Consider the following 23,511-nt stretch of genomic DNA (forward strand, 5'->3'; position numbering starts at 1 on the left):
GCAAATTTGTTAACAGTTGGGCAAAACCATGTGCACTGCAGGTGGGGCAGATATAACATTTGCAGGGAGTGTTAGATTTGGGTGGGTTATTTTGTTTCTGTGCAGGGTAAATACTGGCTGCTTTATTATTACACTGCAATGTAGATGTCAGTTTGAGCACACCCCACCCAAATCTAACTCTCTCTGCACATGTTATATCTGGCGCCCCCCCCCCCCCCCCTAAAAGTAAAATCCTTTACTCGTAGACCATAAGGGATATTGGGGGAGACTTAGTACGATGGGTATAGACGGGGTCCAAAGGAGCCAGTGCACTTTAAATTTTCTTCACTGGGTGAACTGGCTCCTCCCCTCTATGCCCCCTCCCACAGGCAGTTATAGGTAAAAACGTGCCCTAAGGAGGAATATGAGAACAAAAAGTGTGGTGAGATTGATATACCAGCGCACCACGAACATATAACGACCAGCAACAGCTGATAACAACAGCAACTGCTGAACAGGTAACCACATAAAAGAGAACCTGCAGAAAGTCACCAACTGAGACGGGCGCCCAATATCCCTTATGGACTATGAGAAAAGGATTTACAGATAGGTAATTAAAATCTTATTTTCTCTAGCATCCATAAGGGATATTGTGGGAGACTTCGTACGATAGGGCTGTCCCAAAGCTTCCAGAACAGGCGGGAATGTGCGGAGACTGCTGCAGCACTGCCTGCCCAAACTGGGAATCCTCTTTGGCCAGGGTATCAAACTTGTAGAACTTCACAAAGGTGTTCTTCCCCAACCAGGTAGCAGCTCGGCATAGTTGCAAGGCCGAGACTCCACGAACAGCCGCCCAGGAAGAACCCACTGATCTCGTAGAGTGGACCTTCAGAGACTTAGGAACAGATAAGGCTGCCGACACATAAGCCTGTTAGATAGTAAGTCTAATCCAACAAGCAATTGACGGCTTCGAAGCAGGACAACCTTTATTCTGCGCAACACAGAGCACGAACAAGGAATCCGTCTTTCTGATCCGAGTGGTTTGCTTGACATAGATTTTCAAGGCACACACAGCATCCAACGCCTCCGAAGGAGCAGAAGTATCAGAACTGGACAGAATCACAATAGGCTGATTCAGGTGAAATGCGGAGACAACCTTTGGCAGGAACTGCTGCATAGTCCGGAGCTCTGCTCTGTACTCTTAAAAGACCAAGTACGGACTTTTACATGATAAGGCCCCCAATTCTGAGACACGACTAGCAGAAGCCAGGGCCAGTAACATCGCCGTCTTCCACATGAGGTACTTGTGTTCTACCGTCAGCAGAGGTTCAAACCAGGTGGACTGTAGAAATTTCAACACTACATTCAAATCCCAGGCACAAAAGGAGGTTGTATGTGGAGTACCCCTTGCAAGAAAGTCTGAACTTCTAGCAACACAGACAATTTCTTCTGGAAGAAAATGGAAAGAGCTGAAATCTGGACCTTAATGGAACCCAGACGTAAGCACTTATACACACCAGCCTGCAGGAAACATAAGAAACAGCCCAAGTGGAACTCTGCAGGTGGATACGTGCGTTCCTCACACAAAGAGACAGATCTTCTCCAGATATGATGATAGTGTTTTGACGTCACAGGTTTCCTGGCCTGAACCATGGTAGCAATAACATTCTTGGAAAGGCCCTTGTGAGCTAGGATGTTCCGCTCAACCTCCATGCCGTCAAACGAAGCCGCCGTAAGTCTGGGTAGACGAACGGTCCTTGTTGAAGGAGATCTCTTCTGAGAGGTAGAGGCCAAGTGTCTTCTACGGAAATGTCCAAAAGATCCGCGTACCACGCCCTACAAGGCCAATCCGGGGCAATCAGAATTGTCTGATGCGCTTTAGCACCCTTGGGAGCAACGGAGTCGGAGGAAACGGGTAGACCAGCCGGTAAGGCCAAGGCGACGTCGGTGCATCCACTGCCCTCACCTGAGGGTCCCTGGTTCGTGAGCAATACCAATGAAGCTTCTTATTGAGACAAGAAGCCATCATGTCTATCTGTGGGCAGCCCCACCGGCGGACGATCTGTTGGAAAACCTGCTGGTGGAGACCCCACTCCCCTGGGTGGAGATCGTGACGACTCAGGAAATCCGCTTCCCAGTTCTCCACACCCGGCATGAAGATTGCCGACATTGCTCTTGTTTCTTTCTGCCTAGAGGAGTATTTTTGACACCTCTCGCATGCAGTGTTCCTCCTTGTCGATTCATGTACGCCACTACTGTGGCATTGTCAGACTGTACTTGGATCACACAATCCTTGAGTAGAGGAGAGGCCTGAAGCAGAGCATCGAAGATCGCCTGAAGCTCCAGAATGTTGATCGGAAGGAAAGCTTCGTGGGCTGACCACCTGCCCTGGAACTGCGCCCCTTGGGTGAAAGCTCCCCGTCCTTTCTGACTCGCATCCATTGTGAGGAGGATCCAATCCTGAATCCCGAAACTCCGGCCTTCCAGGAGATTTCAGGATTGCAGCCACCACAGGAGGGAAATCCTGGCTTGAGGCGACAGCCGTATCATCCGGTGCATCTGAAGATGTGATCCGGACCACTTGCTCAGGAGATCCAACTGAAAAGTCCTGGCATGGAACCTCCCATATTGGATCGCCTCATATGAGGTGACCATCTTTCCCAACAATCTTATGCAAAGGTGGATGGACACTTGAGTAGGTCAGAACACCATGTGGACCATCTCCTGAAGTGTTCTCACCTTGTCATCTGGTAGGATTGACCACGAGGAAGGAACTGCCAGACAGGGGAACCTGTAGGACCATCTACAATCCAGTTCACATGGCCCGGTACCAAAAGAACTTGAAAAAGGAATTAAGAAGGTCGTACCTTTCCCCAGCCGTGCAGTAGGAGGAGGATTTTGGCCCACTCGGACGGCTATCTGCACGGCTGGGGAAAGGTACGACCTTCTTAATTCCTGGTCCTACAGGTTCCCCTGTCTGGCAGTTCCTTCCTCGTGGTCAATACTCCCTCTGTGTGTAAATTCTCCATTTGTTTTTATCCAATAAATCCCTTTTTTTTAATATGGGTGGCCTAATAAGAATGCTGATTGGATAAAAGATACCTTGATGTGCAGACGGAACACGCTTCTTCCAGTGAGTACCGGTACGCAGCACAGCTCACAAAGATACCTTGATGTGTTTATACCTTTATTGTAAGTTAGGTATGCTGAAAATTCCAGCACCAGCATATAAAAGAAACCTTTACATGCTTATAACCTCACTCACTTTTTGTAAGTGAGGTACGACTATCTTACCTGAGACCCAATTTTATTACTTATCAAAAAATGTTCATTTTATTGAGGATTCCCAAAACCCCAAAATTTGTCATTTTGTGTTTTTCATACCATCTTGCCGTATGATCCCACTACTCCTGGAGGAATAACACCTTCCCTTAGGAACTGGGAAACGACTGAAAAAAAAATTCAGATAAGTATTCATTTTTCATCACCTAAAAACCATAATCTCCCAGCTGAATCATCAGCTTCACTCCCCGCCCTAATTCTAGCGCCAACTCCCTACACCCACACATCCTTTCTAGCTTGATCAGAAGATTGTCCAGGTAAGGAACAACATTGACTCACTGGACCCGAAGCTGGAACATCATCTCCGCCATCACCTTCGTGAACACCCTCGGAGCTGTGGACAGGCTGAAGGGTAGTGCATGGAATTGGTAGTGATTGTCCAGCAGGACAAACCTCAGGTACGCCTGATGAGGCGGCCAAATCAGAATATGGAGATAGGCGTCCTTGATATCCAAGGAAAACCATGAATTCCTGGTCTTCCAGGCCCGCAATCACTGCTCGCAAGGATTCCATTTTGAACTTGAACACCCATCAGGTAAGGATTCAAGGATTTTAATTTTAGGACTTTAGATTCAAAGATAAGATTTTAAACCTACCGGTAAATCTTTTTCTCCTAGTCCGTAGAGGATGCTGGGGACTCCGTAAGGACCATGGGGTATAGACAGGCTCCGCAGGAGACATGGGCACTATAAAGAACTTTAGATGGGTGTGAACTGGCTCCTCCCACTATGCCCCTCCTCCAGACCTCAGTTAGAGAAACTGTGCCCAGAGGAGACGGACAGTACGAGGAAAGGATTTTTGTTAATCTAAGGGCAAGATTCATACCAGCCCACACCATCCACACCGTATAACCTGGAATATACGCAACCAGTCAACAGTATGAACAAAAAACAGCATCAGCCAAAGACTGATCTCAACTGTAACATAACCCTTATGTAAGCAATAACTATATACAGGCCTTGCAGAAAAACGTCCGCACAGGAACGGGCGCCCAGCATCCTCTACGAACTAGGAGAAAAAGATTTACCGGTAGGTTTAAAATCTTATTTTCTCTTACGTCCTAGAGGATGCTGGGGACTCCGTAAGGACCATGGGGATTATACCAAAGCTCCAGACCGGGCGGGAGAGTGCGGATGACTCTGCAGCATCGATTGAGCAAATAAGAGGTCCTCCTCAACCAAGGTATCAAACTTGTAGAATTTAGCAAAAGTGTTTGAACCCGACCAAGTCGCCGCTCGGCAAAGCTGTAATGCCGAGACGCCTCGGGCAGCCGCCCAAGAAGAGCCCACCTTCCCAGTGGAATGGGCCTTTACCGAATTTGGTAACGGCAATCCAGCCGTAGAATGGGCCTGCTGAATCGTGTTACAGATCCAGCGAGCAATAGTCTGCTTAGAAGCAGGAGCGCCAACCTGGTTGGCTGCATACAGGATAAACAGTGCCTCTGTTTTCCTAACCCGAGCCATCCTGGCTACATAAATTTTTAAGGCCCTGACTACATCAAGGGACTTGGAATCCTCCAAGTCACCCGTAGCCACAGGTACCACAATATGAAACGTTCATATGAAACGATGAAACCACTTTTGGCAAAAATTGAGGACGAGTCCTTAATTCCGCTCTATCCACATGGAAAATCAGATGGCGGCTTTGTCTCACAAAAGCCCCTAATTCGGACACCCGCCTTGCAGATGCCAAGGCCAACAACATGACCACCTTCCAAGTGAGAAATTTTAATTCAACCGTTTGAAGAGGTTCAAACCAGTGAGATTTTAGGAACTGTAACACCACGTTAAGGTCCCATGGTGCCACTGGACGCACAAAAGGAGGCTGTATGTGCAGCACTCCTTTTACAAAAGTCTGGACTTCTGGGAGAGAAGCCAATTCCTTCTGAAAGAAAATGGATGGGGTCGAAATCTGTACCTTAATGAAGCCTAATTTTAGGCCCAAATCCACTCCTGTCTGTAGAAAGTGGAGAAAACGGCCCAGATGGAATTCCTCAGTATGAGCTTTCCTGGCTTCACACCAAGATACATATTTCCTCCAGATACGGTGATAATGTTTCGCCGTCACCTCCTTCCTAGCCTTTAGGGATGACTTCTTCCGGAATGCCTTTCCCCAGCTAGGATTCGGTGTTCAACCGCCATGCCATCAAACGTAACCGCGGTAAGTCTTGGAAAACGCAGGGCCCCTGTTGCAACAGGTCCTCTCTGAGAGGAAGAGGCCACGGATCTTCTGTGAGCATTTCCTGAAGATCCGAATACCAGGCCCTTCGAGGCCAATCTGGAACAATGAGTATTGTCCGCACGCTTTTTCGTCTTATGATTCTCAATATCTTTGAGATGAGTGGAAGAGGAGGGAACACATAGACCGACTGAACACCCACGGTGTCACCAGGGCGTCTACTGCTACTACCTGAGGGTCCCTTGACCTGGCACAAAACCTCCGAAGCTTCTTGTTGAGGCGTGACGCCATCATGTCTATTTGAGGAAGCCCCCAATGACTTGTTATCTCTGCAAAAACTTCTTGATGAAGTCTCCACTCTCCTGGATGGAGATCGTGTCTGCTGAGGAAGTCTGCTTCCCAGTTGTCCACTCCCGGAATGAAGACCGCTGCCAACGCGCTTACGTGATTTTCCGCCCAGCGAAGAATCCTGGTGGCTTCCGCCATTGCCGTTCTGCTCCTTGTCCCGCCTTGGCGGTTTACATGAGCCACGGCTGTGACGTTGTCTGATTGAATCAGAACCGGTAGGTCGCGAAGAAGATTCTCAACTTGACGTAGGCCGTTGTATATGGCCCTCAATTCCAGTACGTTGATGTGTAGACAAGCCTCCTGGCTTGACCATAGTCCCTGAAATATGTTTTCTTTGTGTGACTGCTCCCCATCCTCGGAGGCTCGCGTCCGATGGTCACCAGAACCCAGTCCTGAATGCCAAACCTGTGACCCTCTAGAATGTGAGCACTCTGTAGCCACCACAGGAGAGACACCCTGGCCCTGGGGACAGGCTTATTTTCTGATGAATTTGAAGATGGGACCCGGACCACTTGTCCAGAAGGTCCCACTGAAACGTCCTCGCATGAAACCTGCCAAAGGGGATGGCCTCGTAGGTCACCACCATTTTTCCCAGTACTCGAGTGCATTGATGGACCGACACTCTTTTCGGTTTTAACAGGTCTCTGACCATGTTCTGGAGTTCCTGGGCTTTTTCCATTGGGAGAAAAACCCTCTTTTGTTCCGTGTCCAGAATCATGCCTAAGAAAGATAGTCGAGTTGTTGGAACCAACTGTGACTTTGGTAGATTCAGAATCCAGCCATGTTGTTGCAGCACTCTCAGGCAGAGCACCACGCTTTTCAGCAACTGATCTCTCAATCTCGCTTTTGTCAGGAGATCGTCCAAGTACGGGATAATTGTGACGCCCTGCCGGCGCAGGAGCACCATCATTACCGCCATTACCTTGGTGAAAATCCTCGGGGCCGTGGAAAGCCCAAACGGCAACGTGTGAAACTGGTAATGACAGTCCTGTACAGCGAATCTCAGGTACGCCTGATGAGGGGGATATATGGGGACATGAAGGTATGCGTCCTTTATGTCCAGTGACACCATAAAATCCCCCCCTTCCAGGCTGGAGATAACTGCCCGGAGCGATTCCATCTTGAATTTGAATTTTCTCAAGTACAGGTTTAGGGATTTTAAATTTAGAATGGGTCTGACCGAGCCATCTGGTTTGGGGACCACAAATAGGGTTGAATAGTACCCCTTCCCCTGTTGAACTAGGGGAACCTCGACAACCACTTGTTGTTGACACCGTTTTTGAATTGCAGCTAAAACTATCTCCCTTTCTGGGGAAGAAGCTGGTAAAGCCGATTTGAAAAACTGGCGAGGAGGCACCTCTTCGAATTCCAGCTTGTACCCTTGGGATACAATTTCCAATGCCCAAGGATTCACGTCTGACTGAACCCAGACGTGGCTGAAGAGTCGAAGACGTGCCCCCACCGGCGCAGGCTGCCTCAGCGGAGCCCCAGCGTCATGCGGTGGATTTAGTAGAAGTCGGGGAGGACTTCTGCTCCTGGGAACTAGCCGTAGCAGGCATTCTTTTCCCTCTACCTTTACCTCTGGCGAGGAAGGAAGAGCCCCGACCTCTTCTGGACTTATGCGACCGAAAGGACTGCATCTGATATTGCAGTGTTTTCTTTTGCTGTGGGGAAACATAAGGTAACAAAGTAGATTTACCAGCGGTAGCTGTGGAAACCAGGTCCGCGAGACCTTCCCCAAATAAATCCTCACCTTTGTAAGGTAAAACTTCCATATGCTTCTTTGAGTCGGCATCACCCGTCCATTGGCGGGTCCACAGGGCTCGCCGAGCAGAAATCGCCATGGCGTTGGCTCTCGAACCTAGCAGACCAACGTCTCTTTGAGCGTCTCTCATATATAGGACTGCGTCTTTAATGTGATCTAAGGTCAATAAAATGGTAGCCCTATCTAGGGTATCAATGTCAGCTGACAAGGTATCTGTCCAAGCTGCTACAGCGCTACAAACCCAAGCCGCCGCTATTGCCGGTCTGAGCAAGGCCCCCCGTATGTGTATAAATTGATTTTAAGGTAGTTTCCTGTCTGCGATCAGCAGGGTCCTTGAGGGCTGCCGTGTCTGGAGACGGTAGCGCCACCTTTTTGGACAAGCGCGTTAACGCCTTGTCCACCCTGGGTGAGGATTCCCACCGTAACCTGTCCTGCGCAGGGAAAGGATACGCCATAAGAATTCTTTTGGGAATCTGCAGTTTGTCTGGAGTTTCCCAAGCCTTTTCAAATAACTCGTTCAGCTCATGAGATGGGGGAAATGTTACCTCAGGCTTCTTTTCCTTAAACATGTGTACCCTCTTGTCAGGGACAGAGGGGTCATCTGTGATATGCAAAACATCTTTTATTGCAATAATCATATAATGAATACTTTTGGCCACCCTTGGGTGCAACCTCGCATCATCGTAGTCGACACTGGAGTCAGAATCTGTGTCGGTATAAATGTCTGCTATTTGGGATAGGGGACGTTTTTGAGACCCTGAAGGTCCCTGTGACACTGTCAAAGCCATTGATTGACTCCCTGTATTATCCCTGGACTCTGCTTTGTCTAATCTCTTATGTAATAAAGCCACATTTGCATTTAAAACATTCCACATGTCCAACCAATCAGGTGTCAGCGTTGCCGACGGAGACACCACAATCATCTGCTCCACCTCCTCCTTAGAAGAGCCTTCCGTTTCAGACATACCGACACACGCATACCGACACCCCCACACACTCAGGGATATATCTATATGGAGACAGTTCCCCAATAAGGCCCTTTGGAGAGACCGAGAATGCCAGCACACACCCAGCGCCAACTGACATTGGAAACAAACTTCCCAGATAAACAGCGTTTATATAAAAAAAAATATATATATATTATATATATATATATATATATATATATATATATATATATATATATATATATATACACACACACACACACACACACACATATATACACATACATATATACACATACATACACATACATATATACACATACATACACTCACTGCGCCAATTAAAAGTGCCCCCCCCCCCTCTCTTTTTTGCCCTCTGTCACCGTGTTCAGCAGGGGAGAGTCCGGGGAGCCAGCTTCTCTGCAGTGTGCTGTGGAGAAAATGGAGCTGGTTAGTGCTGGAGGATCAAGCTCCGCCCCCTCAGCGGCGGGCTTCGGTCCCGCTCAAATTTCCAATACTGGCGGGGGATTATTTAATATACTGCCTCCGCAGCCTATATATATATGTTAGCCAGTCCCTAGAGGTTTATTATTGCTGCCCAGGGCGCCCGCCCTGCACCCATCAGTGCCCGCTGTGTGTGTTGTGTGTGGGAGCAATGGCGCACAGCGTTACCGCTGCGCGTTACCTCAGAGAAGATCTGAAGTCTTCTGCAGCCTTTGAAGTCTTCTTTCTTCTTATACTCACCCGGCTTCTATCTTCCAGCTCTGTGAGGAGGACGGCGGCGCAGCTCCGGGACGAACGGCGAGGGTGAGACCTGCGTTCCGACCCTCTGGAGCCAATGGTGTCCAGTAGCCTAAGAAGCAGAGCCTATCATTTAAGTAGGTCTACCTTCAGGAGCAAATGGGAAAGTGCGCAAAAACTTTTTTGACAATTGTAATTTTTTGTCTGGATTTTTCCAGGGCAGTTGAATAGGTCATATAACCCTGTAGCGTCAGCTAAAGTGACATTAGGCTTGTTCTGTGTAAAGAAAAAACGACTGCTGTGACACAGTGTATTCTAGAGGGAGCTTTAAGACATCCCGAAGAGCCAGAATTAGGGGTTCAATACCATGAGCAGAATCAGGAGCCCCACTAATGGGGTCCAAGTCCTCCCCATCCTCCTGTACATCGTCATCTGTGTCAGATAGTAGTGCAGGTAAACCACACTTTTGTGGCCCTGCATGAGAGGAGGCGGGCTATGTTACATCTGCCCTAGCAGCTTAATCTGCAACAGCCTGTTGTAGTAGCTGAGATACCTGCACTTTAGCAGTGAGTTGTGATGACATATCAGACATCATACTTTTAAGAGACCCTAGCCATGTGGGCTCTAAACACTCTCCCCCAGCCTCTTCACTGAGTTGGGAAGATTGGCTGCATTTGTCACATGAAACACAATCAGATGATAATGGAGAGAATCTGGTGTGGCATACACTGCACAGTTTATGTTTACACATGTTTTCACAGTAAACACCATAACATACACAAAGAGAGTAATATTAGTAAGCCTGCCCTACTGTATGCGAGAGGAGACACAGAGAGAGAAGGACACCAGCACACCCTTTAGCTGCACAGGTTGTCAGCTTAGGGTTCACTACGATATGCCGGCGGTCGGGCTCCCGGCGACCAGCATACCGGCGCCGGGAGCCCGACCGCCGGCTTACCGACAGTGTGGCGAGCGTAAACGAACCCCTTGCGGGCTCGCTGCGCCACGTTATTTAATTCTCCCTCCAGGGGGGTCGTGGACCCCCACGTGGGAGAATAAGTGTCGGTATGCCGGCCGTCGGTATGTCGGCCTTCGGGATCCCTGCGCCGTTATACTGTGCGCCGGGATCCCGTCAGTCGGCATACTGAAGACCACCCGTCCGCTTACTATATCACAGTAAACACTAAGAATTTCTGTCCTTCAGAGGACCCAGATAGTGTACAGTAGGGGCTCTCCCCCTTTGCTAACAGTTTTCCAGCGTGCCTTGTGAGGCAGGCAGCGCTGTGTATGCGCTGTCTGTGGCTGTATTAAGCTGAGGAAGGCGCCAAAATGCCTCTGGTCCCACTCTGAGGTAGCTCCGCCCCCCCCCCCCTTCCTAATGGTGCCGGAGCGACAGTGAATATTTATACTAGCAATGTCTCCGTTTTGCTTAAAAACATCACATAAGTGCTAGTTCAAGCGATTTATAGCCGTCTACACGGGGGGCTCTAGTGGAACCCCCTCAGGAGGGTCCCGTATGCCGCGCCCGCGTTCAACCGCACTTTGAACCGGGGGACCCCCCAGTTTGTACTCCCTATAGACGTCACCTACAGGCGGTGTTAGGGGTGTGCGGCGTGTTGCGGCTTTGACAGTCAAGGTCAGTGCCTCGCTGAACAACAACCCCTCAGGGCAGTGGTCCTGCAGCAGGGAAACGGCTCTGCACCTTGTACAGCGGGTGACCATCCCCCCCTAACTCCCACGGTGCAGGTATGCATACCGGAAATATACATTGAAAAGAAATTGAAGAACACTCTCTGGAGCTCAGAGATGTGCATCCTCTCCTGAGGGCACTTTTTTCTAAACTGCCTGTGGGAGGGGGCATAGAGGGGAGGAGCCAGCACACCCAGTGAAGAAAATTTAAAGTGCACCGGTTCCTTTGGACTCCGTCTATACCCATCGCACTAAGTCTCCCCCAATATCACTTATGGATGCTAGAGAAATTGCATCATCATGGCCCCAACCCCGCTACGCTGAGATTACCGGCATAGTGGGGCAGGGGGCGGTGTCACGATGACACAAACCGCGTCATCGGCACCCCCGCTGCGAGGGATCTATAAGTGTTTCTCCTGAGGCCAGGAGACTTACAAACTTTTCCTAGTGGCCACTCCTGGAGAGTAGGCAAGCCAGCCCGTCCTCAGCCTGTAACATCAGAATGGTGCATCACCGGGGGCGATAACAGGGGTTAAAAAAAAAAACCCACCTGATCAAATAAATAAATAAATAAAATTCTACCTGACCTACCTAGCTTATAGAAAGGAAGAGGAGACATATTATACACCACCTGGGTGTGGATTTGTTTTTCTTTTGATCCAACCTAATTTAAAAGGACTTAACCAATTGCACTGAGGGAGACATTTTATTTTATCATGAACGTAATATTGCTATCTATGTTTATAAAACAGATATGCAGAGAAACATCTACATGTACAGCACAGTATACATTATAAGACAAAACAACCAATACTAATGAGCATAAGTGTAACTATATATAAGTTATTACCAAAAAATGAACTCCCGATGTCTCAATGATCTTGGTTTCATTCCTGGAAGAGGGAAGGTCATGATTACTATAAATCCTACATATAAAAATAGATCTTAAATATCAAACCTATTTCTGGAGTATGCGACAGACCACTAACCAAGATAAGTTAGTAGGCAAGCTTTATGTGATTAGAAAATAAAGCAAAACAAGAGAGTCTTGGACATGCACTAAGCCTTGGAGAGTGATAAAGTGGAGAGAGATAAAGTAGCCACCAATCTGCTCCTAACTGCCATGTTACACTGACACTGGGTTTTAAAAATGAGTTAAGAGCTTGTTGGTTGTTACTTTATCTCTCTACACGGCTTAGAACATCTGCCCCTTAGACTGCATTTTAAAGGGGCAGATTCAAATAGCCACAAGCTCCAGATGGAACCTTGCTCGCACATCCAGTAGCATAATATGTAAAACATTGCTTATTTATGCTTTCACCTCTAGGGGGAGAGATGAAGTTTTACCACATTAGAAAGCTACGGAGCGTCATCATACAAGGTTCCGATGGACCTTTCGGTCTACATGAATCTGCCCAAAACATACTCGATACTCGTTAACAGTCCAGCAGGACAAAACTAGAGAAGAAATAAAAAAAGAGAAAGAAACGTCATTTTTCGGAGAAAAAAACAACAACTTTTACCTGTTGTACTTAAAACATAGCTAGAATGGATGGGCAAGGGTGGATATAAAGAAGGTGATTTAGTGCAAGTAAGTAAATTCTGTTGATAGAGGTACACAAAGACCACATAGCTGCAAAACAAAGATCAGCAGCTGAAGCACTGAGCTTATCGCCTAGGAGATGCTCACAGATCTTTTCAAATGAACCTTAACATTGTAAGGAACAAGTTTTCCCTATGCAAAGTAATGGGCCCTACACACTTGCCAATACCATTGAAATATATGAACGATATCGTTCATGTGTAGGCACCAACGATGAACGATGCGCGGCCCCACGCTCGTTCATCGTTGGTGCCGGCTCATTCATACCTGAAAGCCATTATGGACAATATCGTCCATATTAGCATGCAGGGCTATGGGGCCGGGTGACGGGGGGAGTGAAAAAACTTCACTCCCACCCAACCCCACCGTCGTCCGTCGGCTGTTTCGGGCAGCTTGGCGGCCAGTCACCAGGTGTGTAGGGCCCTTAAGTGTATCGAATCACAGCTGTGATTTATTAAGCAATTGTTTGCTTGGATGCTGGCCAACCTCATTTGTAGGCATCATAGAAGTTGAGCATTCAATTTTTTAGCATCAAGCATACTTGGGCCATAGATCTTAAAAGGCCTTATGCCATTTAATGACTAATGACATAGCTTTTCCTCCATAGATGGCATCTGAATTAGTTCTGGAATCGCAATATCTTGATTAAAATGGTACTTCGAAACCACATGGTTTAAATATCTTAGAGAAAAACAAAGACTAGGGCTCTATAAAATAGAGTTACCATGTCTGACACCCTCCAGTTGTAAAAATTGTAATTAAAAAAATGTTTTCCATGGAAAAAAATTGAACTCCACATTCTAGTGGTTTAAATGGGGCATGCTGTAATTCCTTAAACACTAAGGGGGGAATGTAATAGTGTGTGAATCAACCTGCTTTTGTCATGTAAATGATTGCCACTTTAAAAAACAGGACAAATCTCCCAAAATATCTCACTTTCTGATTCTCACACCCTATTACATTCCCCCCTATATCCCCAAAGGACTAGTAAGGACAGAAAGATGGTTGCTCACATTTATTAAAGGCCATTGTAATAGGCAAAAATCAGTGCTTGTGGCTGCCAATCATAAAATATGTGGACAGACAGAAGCAAATCCTGCCCCTCACCACATAACTGACCCTAAAGATGACATATAAAACACAATTTACTTACATTTTATATTTTTGTTCTGAATTTCTCAATAAGAAACATTTGGTCTAGGGGTGCTGTGAGTCAAAAAAGTGGGAACCACTGTACTACACCGATAAAGCTAGTTTAATCCTGGATTTTAAAATGATCCCCCCAGTTAAAAGGCCCCACCTCTGAGGAAGACAGAACACACATTTGACGAATGTATGTATCAGGACCGTTTTGACCAGCGTGTTGCTATTAATTGCCTCCAGGCCCCTTAACATCTTATCTTTATTATAAAAATCCATTGCATCTTCATGCTGTTAACAAGGAATGACAGGATCTCTGATCACTGAGCAGATGCACACCTTGTAAGTGAACCGGGATACCATCATGCAGTGCCGTAACTATGCATTTTTGCGCTGTGTGCAAGAAACGGCATTGGCGCCCCCCTCCCCACCTTATGTAAAACATGGACAGTGCGCGCCGTAAGCGCGCACAAAAAAAAACATTAGGGGCGTGGCTTCATGGGGAAAGGGTGTGGCCACAAAATAATACCAATTCATACTACGGTGCACAGTAGTCTCCATTATTCAAATTACACCGCACAGTAACTTCAAGCAGCACACTCCACCGGGTGCCCCTCACTCCAGAGGCCGACCGACTCCTCCTTGTTCCCTGCAGCCTTCACAGATGATTGGGCAGCTGAGCCGTCGCTCAGCTGCCCTGCCTGTAACTCAGCTCCCTCGTGGCATCACTGGCGTGGGGCGCTGCACCCAGGGCCGGATTAAGTCTATGGTGGGCCCGGGGCACTTAAGAAATGGGGCCCTCACCCTCATGTCAGCACCAGATCACTGGCTCTGCCCGCTGTGTCTTCTCTCCCTGTGCAGGTCCTAATATAAGTAATTGTTTAACATTTTTTGTGTGTGTGCGTGTGTGTGTGTGTGTGTGCGTGCGTGCGTGCGTGTGTGTAAATTAATTTGAAATAAGTCTATCTACAAATATAAGCCTAGTGGGGATAGGTCTCTGACAGTAAAATCACAAATGCTGCGGTGCTCTGTGGTAAAATGGCATCTGGTACTGGAGAATCGTCACACAGTCAGGCTTGAAACAAACAATGCAGCAACAGAATTATCATTCTTCTAGTCACCGGTACCACCCAGGGGCAAAAGCATGATTTGTTAGGGGAGGCTTCTGCTTATATATATTTATTTATAGGTACTGTATATATACATTATACTTTTCTACTAGGGATAGAAAAGGGGCGCAGCTACAGTACATAGTTGATGCCACAAATTAATAGGTCAATATCCCTTACTACAGTTCACCAAACAAATCATTGCCACAATTTCCCAGATGCATAACATTTACTAGGGCTAAGCAGCTACAGAATTATCACTACTACTGTATGACAGCTTTGTATAATTCAGTAGAGCTTACTAGGTGCATAATCATAGCTACTGCTCTACAGATTCATATGCATTACCAGCTACTGTATCACTGTCATAAACAGTCATCAGCAACCTTGAGACAGACAGGTCTCAAACCTCACCCTTGCTTGGCTGAATCTTGTCTCTGTCGGTCTGCCCAGTGCCCACCTTCCCAAAGGCCCACGAATCTTGGCTAAAATGCAGCGGGGGCGGGGCCTAATGCCGTGAGTAGGCGGGGCTACAATTCCAGCCTGCAATCAGAAAACAAACTAACATTTGGTCCATTGGAAGGGAGGGAGATTCTAAACCACACACCCCCCATCCCTGTAGGCTACGGAGGGCAGAGGCAGAGAAGCAAAAATCAATGTGGGTGAGTAGAGACAGGTGCCGGACGATGCTACTTCTCCACACATTCAGCCACCAGAAGCAGTTCTCCCAGCAACTGCTGCTGCTGGACGTGAAGCAAGGAGAGGGGTAGAATCATCGCTGTACAGCAGGTCTGGCAGGGGGGCCTGCCCTGCTTGTGGCGCGGCCACACAATTATCTTGAAGTGCAGTGGGGAGCCGCTGCCGGGAGCACAGCACCGCAGATCGGATCAAAGATCCGATCTGTGGTAGGTGGAGGGGCTGCAGGGGGGTCCGGGGTACATACCCCCAGGCCTCCCCCCTTAATCCTGCGCAGAGCTGTGGCGGCTTGTGGCTGGGGCATGTTGGCGGGTCCTCCCCGCTCCCATGCTCCGTAGTACGGAGTATGGGAGCAGGGAGGACCCGCCAACATTCTCAGCCGCCTCAGCTCCACAGGTGGCTCGCTGTGCTGGGGCAGGCTGCGGCTGGCCAATTTAGCTGTACGGAGCTCTGATGCTCCATACTGTGTTTAACAGGGCCGTGACTGTGCGCTCCCCAGGGCTCTGCGCTGTGTGCGAGGCCCCTCTCGCACACACCTAGTTACGGCCCTGCCATCATGAAAGAAACAGCAGCTGCTGCCGAGTGCCAAACAGCAGGGCCAAAAATATTAATCTCAGAGTATAGACCAGATTTTATATTTCTGGTAATCTTGATAATCCTACCATGTGAATCAAGTGTCTGAGACTCCTTCTAGACTTCAGGAGTTACAGGCCCACCATCATTTCTGTAAACACCAGACCAAATGGCAATGCTCCAAACTGAAAAGAGGCATTACACCCCAAACCTGAAAAGGCATTGTGATCTTCCCTTATTGGAACATGCAATTATCCTTGACATCCATGAATGCCCTGTACTTATACATTCCATAGAATTGAAAACTCATAATTGATTCCATTATTAACATGTCCACCAAACAGAAGAGTTTAATGTCAAAAGGATCCACTTTGTTCTTTTGTCCTGGTGTACTACTGGCACTGGGATTATCTCCTCTGCAGAGAATAAGGAAGGAATAGATATTTGCATAGCCTGTTAAAAATAATGGGGAACAGGTCTGTGGAGGTAAATGATGTATTTCCAATCTATAGCATTCTTTCCTAACTCAGGAATCTGAAGTGGAATGGAAGCACTGATCCCGATAGAGTACAAACAGGCTATACCGCAGCTTGCATAGGGTGGGCAGTATGTCCACCATGCAGACTGTTTCCCTGAGGGTTTGATCAGTGGTTTTTTTGCAGACAAAGTTTGTTTTCCCCCACGTGGAGGGTGGAACTTCCATCTCGACTACCAACCAACTTCTTCCTGTACTCTTTATGCCCTGTGCCTGGCTAAATAATCGTATCACCTGAAAAAGGTAAGGACCCTAGTTTTTAGGACTTTGCATCTGCCTGCCAAGCTGTGAGCCAGAGAACGGACCACCGAAGCTGGAAAAAAAAACCTCTTCCCGATATTCAGAGGACTCCTGGATGTGCTTTAACAAGGTGGTTATTTTGATTCTAAGCCTCCCCATTTAGCCATGCCTTATTTTGACAACAAATAAAGCATCTTCGATATGCATGTAATTTGAAACATGTAGAGCAAGGGTGCCAATTGCAGAGAAAAAGGAAACCGTGTACTGCCAGATTCTCATTACACTTCACTATTCTGTACGCACAGCACCTGCCATTCTGCCTGCATTAAGTCATCCATGTAACATTCCTCATCAAAACACTAGGAATCATCAACTTATAATTCTTCCGCTAACTTGCTTTTTTGGGGAGAAAACCACAGGGAACCAGACTCTCCACTAGAAAAGCAACCTCAAACTTAGAAAGCGCTAAGCTCTTGTGTGTGTCAGCTGTGCAGCTCCTTAAAATTACACCTCCTTTCAATTGTGCACTGCTGCTTTCAATAGTGGGTTTGTTGAGTCCCAATAATTTAAATATAAATCAAGGAAAAAAGTTGAAAGCGCTGTCCACAATAAAAGAGTTTTTTATTTGATTAAAAATTATAAAATCACTTCACATATATCCTTATCAATACTGATCTAAAGGTTTAGACATTGAAACATATTACAAACCATAGCTGTTTTCCAGTGGTACCTATTAGTGAAACAGTTTAAACACAGTGGGTAACTTGCATTAAATTGACACACTCTGCATCTAATTAAACAATTGTGTTAGATGTCATATACTAATCCCCTCAGTGTTTATTCCTTTTTGATGGTTCACTCCTTTGAGCAGCCTCCTATAAACGTAATTGGAAGGATTAAATGCTGACAGTCTCATTACACTTCACTATTCTGTACGCACAGCACCTGCCATTCTGCCTGCATTAAGTCATCCATGTAACATTCCTCATCAAAACACTAGGAATCATCAACTTATAATTCTTCCGCTAACTTGCTTTTTTGGGGAGAAAACCACAGGGAACCAGACTCTCCACTAGAACACTGACATCTCCGAGACTTAGCAAGAGAGATGGTCTCTAGTATCCTCTTGAGGGCAACCTAATTATACACTTTACACAAGTATAATATAACACAGAGAAAGCTCCTGCCAGTCCTAGTCCTGGAATTACTCCCTTTATCTGCCCTGGTTAGAAACTAGGAGAATAAAAGTAGATGGTGTACAGAATAAGAAACAGTCAATCCAGAAGAATACCAAACACACAACCCTCTAGGTCAGTAGTTCCCAAACTCGGTCCTCAAGGAACACTAACAGTTCATGTTTTCTAGGTCACCCAGCAGGTGCATTGGGTATGACCAACTGTCACGTTTAAAAATCCACAAGTCACCTGGAAAACATGAACTGTTAGTGCTTCCTTGAGGACCGAGCTCCATGCAACACCACCACAGCTAGAGGTGTCTGCTTGCAGCTGTGTACACAGAGGAGAGAAGGAGCTGCTAGCACACTATGTATACAAAATGAATTTCAGTTGCATAATCATCGAGAGGTGCCATTATCCCATAGGGTATGAACCTCTTAAAGGGCCCAGCACTTTAGCAGGTACCATCCTGGAGGATGTCCCATTATACTGATTCAGTGACTAGTGTAGCCTATTGCCCTTCACCACTATTCAGAATGCGATGTGGGGATGCTCATGCCCATGCCACTGAGATGTAGTCACCATCACTGCACTTGGGATCCCGGTGGTCAGCATGCAGACGTCGAGATCCCGGCAGCCAGAATGCCAGCAGGGGGCCGAGGACTATTCCCACTCGTGGGAGTCCACAACACCCACAGAGTGGGAACAGAACCTGTGGCAAGCGCAGCAAGCCACTGAACCCCCAGCGTGGCAAGCGCAGCGTGTATGCAAGGGGCTTTGTACCACTCGCTCCACTGCAGGCCGGGATCCCAGCGTCGGTATGCTGACCGCAGGGATCCCGGGCGACAATCACCCATACCCAATGCATGCCACTAGTGAATGGATCAGCTAGGAGACATGCCACAGCAAGACTGGTGTGGCAGCAGGATAAAGTTTGTGACTGGAGTCTCCCCTGCACATTTAGGGTCTCAGAGTAATGATGAAGAAAAAAAAAAAAAAAAAGTACAATAGACTGGAAAACAATAGCTTTGTTACTTTCGCTCACTTCTTTGTAGAAAATTAATTGGTACATGACATATAACCAAACAAGCAAGCTGGTGTCGTTTTTCTGCTGTTACCTGTTACTGGTGTATAAAGCTGCTAACTGATGCACAACATTCATCACTACTTCATAACACCTCGTCACAAAACACGACAGTTCCTGGAAAGGAAAAACAAGTGACACTCTTACAAAGTAACCGTCTACAAACCTACAGTTGATGGAAGTAAGTCATATAAGGTCATGCTGATGATGCATAGCAGCAGGTATATAGTTAACTATATATTGGTAACAAAGCCTTATATGCCTAGGATTTGTAGCTGTCCACATTTATGTTTTTTATGTCTCAGCAATGTGTATTTGCTTTAACTCGCAGCAGACACTAAAATCATGCAATACCTTTATAAAGTGTAAGTAACGCAGGTGCAGTCTTCCCTTTAGAAAGTCATTTACATAGTAATATGTGTGCGTGCCTCTAATGATATAAGACTGCATTGCTACATACAGCAGTCAGATGCATCACTCTGCGATCATGCGGTTGCTTAAGGATACCTGTGGGAGGATTTCAAAGAAAGCATCCCAAAAAGAAAAAAAAAAAAGCTGGCCTAGTTTGATAGGGATTGGAATTTAGATGACGTGTGTACCCAGCTGATCCACACTTGTCGATGCAGGGGGGCGACGAAGGAACGCGGGATACCATGCTGCAGGCATCGCTAGTGATGTCTTGTCAGCCCTGCAGCAGACCTGACCAGAAGACATCGCTAACGACTGGGGTGGCGTGCATACTAAGCATACACACTGTACAATGGGCCTAATTCAGACCCGATTGCAGCAGCAAATTTGTTAGCTAATGGGCAAAACCATGTGCACTGCAGGGGAGGGGCAGATATAATATGTGCAGAGAGAGTAAGATTTGGGTGGGGTGTGACCTCTAAATTGCAGTGTAAAAATAAAGCAGCCAGTATTTACCCTGCACAGAAACAATATAACCCACCCAAATCTAACTCTCTCTGCACATGTTACATCTGCCTCACCAGCAGTTTTGGCTATTAGCTAACAAACTTGCTGCTGCGATCAGGTCTGAATTAGGCCCAATATGCGCAATGTGAATGATATGTCGTTCTGATCAGACGACATATCACCTAGTGTTACCCAGCTTAACCGCACAATAGCTGACTGGGTTCAAGCAATGCATGATACAGAATAGGTCTATCCTATTTTCCATCAAAATGTGTATTTCATCATAATATACGTGATCAGGACTACTCCTAATTAGCAAAGCTGGGAATACTTTAACATACCTCCCAACTGTCACAATTTTCACGGGACAGTCCCATTTTTTTTGGACTATCCCACCCGTGGGCCGCAGTGTCCCGCGGTGGGGCAGGGGTAGTTGGGAGGCTCCTGTCACTGCTGCTCTGCTTAGCAAAGCAGCAGTGAATAGAATCTATTCAGCAGAGGCGGGAGGAGAGGGGGCATGCCAGCAGCTCACGGAGTACTGGGCATGCCCCCTCACTGATGAAAACGGGGCGTGGTTCGCAGCCGCGGGTCCTCCCGCGAGGCCACGTACCTTTTCATAGGCCATGCCCCTTTTCTGGGGCAAAGCTGCGCGTGTGTCCCTCTTTCTAGAAAGTTGGGAGGTATGCTGTATCAAAAGCATTCCTGGTAGGTATTTATTCATTCATCAATTAAAAACCCATTCACATATGCCTCAGATTTTTTTTGCTCCACTTTAAATCTTGTGATAAAAATGATCAATTTGCTGGAAAATTAAAAACCAGAGAAACTGAGGAAAAGCAGAGAAAATAAAATTGGTCTAATTCTAGAGGTAAGCCACCTCCAGTCTTTTAAGGGGTTCCATTACAAGTATCTAAACATCATGAACCATGAGATATCAGAAATCACGTTCACAAATGTCAAGAAATAGCAAAATACATGTCTATAGCTTTAGGCAATTATATACTGTACATACAATAGTTACCAGCCCGTCAAAATGACGGATCATCATAACAGTAATGGCTGCGCTGGTAGCTGTGTGCGCCCAAACAGAGCAACAATTGCTTTGTTGGGTGCCATCTAGTGGCCGTTGGCGCGCAGAACATTTTAATTCCCCCCATAGAGGTGAAAAGCAGCGTTAGTCTATTATTATAAGTATTGCCGACTATCAAAAGAGAGACTTCTGCGTCCTAAACTCTATTTTAATATATTGGCAATATATTTCTTTGTGGCAACAAAGAGGTTAGTACTGGGAAGACCATAATACTGTACACTAATACACTACAAAGATATGTCTGAGGCTGAAGTCGCAGGAGATTTTCCTCGTACTCTCCCGGGAGTGGTTCCATACGATTTGGTACATTTTGCATGCGATATATCGTATTCGATCCCAACCATGCCTGCGAGAACCGACATATCACAAGTGCAGCACTAACGATCTAGGGGAGCCAATCCGACCCTCACGGGAACGCGCATCGGATACACATCCACAATGCCCGATTTCACCAGATATATCGGCCCGAATGCCTTAAACTGTCTGAAATCGGTCATTATCGTTCTAGTGTATGGGGCCCTTTAGGCTGCTAATTGCAGCTCTATAGAAGTAGTTATCTTGTAAACAGTTTACCACATCAGAAGGCAGTTTTTTCTTTATTTCTATATAAATAGTATTTTTTTCACCATGTATGTTTAAATTGCATAACAGTGCAGACATGTATAGGGGACTACGAATACAAAATCTAAACAGAAGACAACAAGAATGCAGACATTCCCATATCTTGCAAAACACAGATATTAGCCAAGAAAATTAGCCAGATCATGGCCTCTTTCAGTAGGGAAAGTTACCTGCAGGAAGGAAACAAACCTTCCCATTTGGATTTGGGAATCGCCCTCTACAACGCTCGAGTCTGCAGCTTTGAAAGGAATCAAGAAATGTGATCAGCATTAATATCAGGATTCTGAAATCAGTGAAAATAAACAATAGAGCAGATTGGAAAAGTAGTAAAAACAGTGCAGTCCACTCCAGACAGGTGGCAAATGCTGCATATGGAGGGGTCCCATTATAGTGCTGACAAGTTACTTAAACATTTACATGTATGACTGACAGATATTACTTTGCATAAAATTAAATGGAGAAAAAATAGGATTTTAATTACCTACCGGTAAATCCTTTTCTCGTAGTCCGTAGAGGATGCTGGGGTACATTTAGTACCATGGGGTATAGACGGGTCCACTAGGAGCCATGAGCACTTTAATAATTTGATAGTGTGGGCTGGCTCCTCCCTCTATGCCCCTCCTACCAGACAGTGTAGGAAACTCTGCCAGAGGAGACGGACATACTTTAAGAGAAGGATATAAAGGATAGTGGTGAGATTCGAACCAGCACACACAACAAGAGGAAAGCCAAGCTAACCAAACTTGAAACAGGAACAGCAGCGGCTGAACCAACATTACTTAACCAATTAACAGTGCAGGAAGAACGAAGCACTGGACGGGTGCCCAGTATCCTCTACAGACTACGAGAAAAGGATTTACCGGTAGGTAATTAAAATCCTATTTTCTCTTACGTCCTAGAGGGTACTTGGGTCCATTTAGTACCATGGGGATGTACCAAAGCTCCCAAACCGGGTGGGAGAGCGCTGAGGTTCCTACAGAACTGATTGACCAAACTGAAGGTCCTCAGAGGCCGAAAGTGTCGAACTTGTAAAACTTGGCAAACGTGTTCGAACCTGACCAAGTAGCTGCTCGGCAGAGCTGTAAAGCCGAGACACCCCGGGCAGCCGCCCAGGAAGAACCCACCGACCGAGTAGAGTGGGCCTGTACAGATTTTGGACACGGCAAACTTGCCGTGGAATAAGCATGCTGGACAATCTTATTGGGATCATAAAGAACAAACAGCTAGTCCGTCTTTCTGCGACGAGTTGTTCTTTTCACATACACCTTCAAAGCCCCCACAACATCCAAAGACATTGAAGTAGCAGAGGTGTCGGTGACAACCGGAACTACAAAAGGTTGGTTGATGTGAAACGCAGACACCACTTTAGGAAGAAATTGCTGACGAGTTCAGAGTTCAGCTCAGTCCTCATGGAAAATCAAATAGGGACTTTTGGGAGACAAAGCTCCCAGCTCCGACACACGTCTTGCTGAAGCCAAGGCAACACTGTGACGGTCTTCCACGAAAGAGATTTTACGTCCACCTCCTGTAACTGCTCGAACCAGTCCGATTGTAGGAAATGCAGCACCACATCGAGATCCCAATGTGCCGTGCGAGGCACGAAGGAAGGTTGGATGTGTAGAACACCTTTCAAGAACATCTGGACCTCAGGGAGAGAAGATAATAGTTTCTGAAAGAAAATGGACAATGCCGAAATCTGGACTTTTATGGAGCCCAGCTATAAGCCCACATCCACTCCAGC

At 46.7% G+C, this 23,511-nt stretch overlaps 1 protein-coding gene across 1 annotated transcript in view; it reads right to left on the reverse strand.

Moving 5' to 3' along the window:
* The window catches only part of WASHC4 (WASH complex subunit 4), a 209,637-nt gene that overhangs the window by 119,138 nt on the left and 66,988 nt on the right, over positions 1 to 23,511 (reverse strand). Inside the window, exons 6-8 of the mRNA XM_063927760.1 lie at positions 21,941 to 22,008; positions 19,179 to 19,261; positions 11,840 to 11,882 (exon numbers count right to left, since the gene is read on the reverse strand). Of these exons, the coding sequence (XP_063783830.1) occupies positions 11,840 to 11,882; positions 19,179 to 19,261; positions 21,941 to 22,008 (194 nt within the window). The remainder of the gene's footprint in view (positions 1 to 11,839; positions 11,883 to 19,178; positions 19,262 to 21,940; positions 22,009 to 23,511) is intronic.

Source organism: Pseudophryne corroboree, chromosome 6 (assembly GCF_028390025.1).
Source record: "Pseudophryne corroboree isolate aPseCor3 chromosome 6, aPseCor3.hap2, whole genome shotgun sequence".
Lineage (NCBI taxonomy): Eukaryota > Metazoa > Chordata > Amphibia > Anura > Myobatrachidae > Pseudophryne > Pseudophryne corroboree.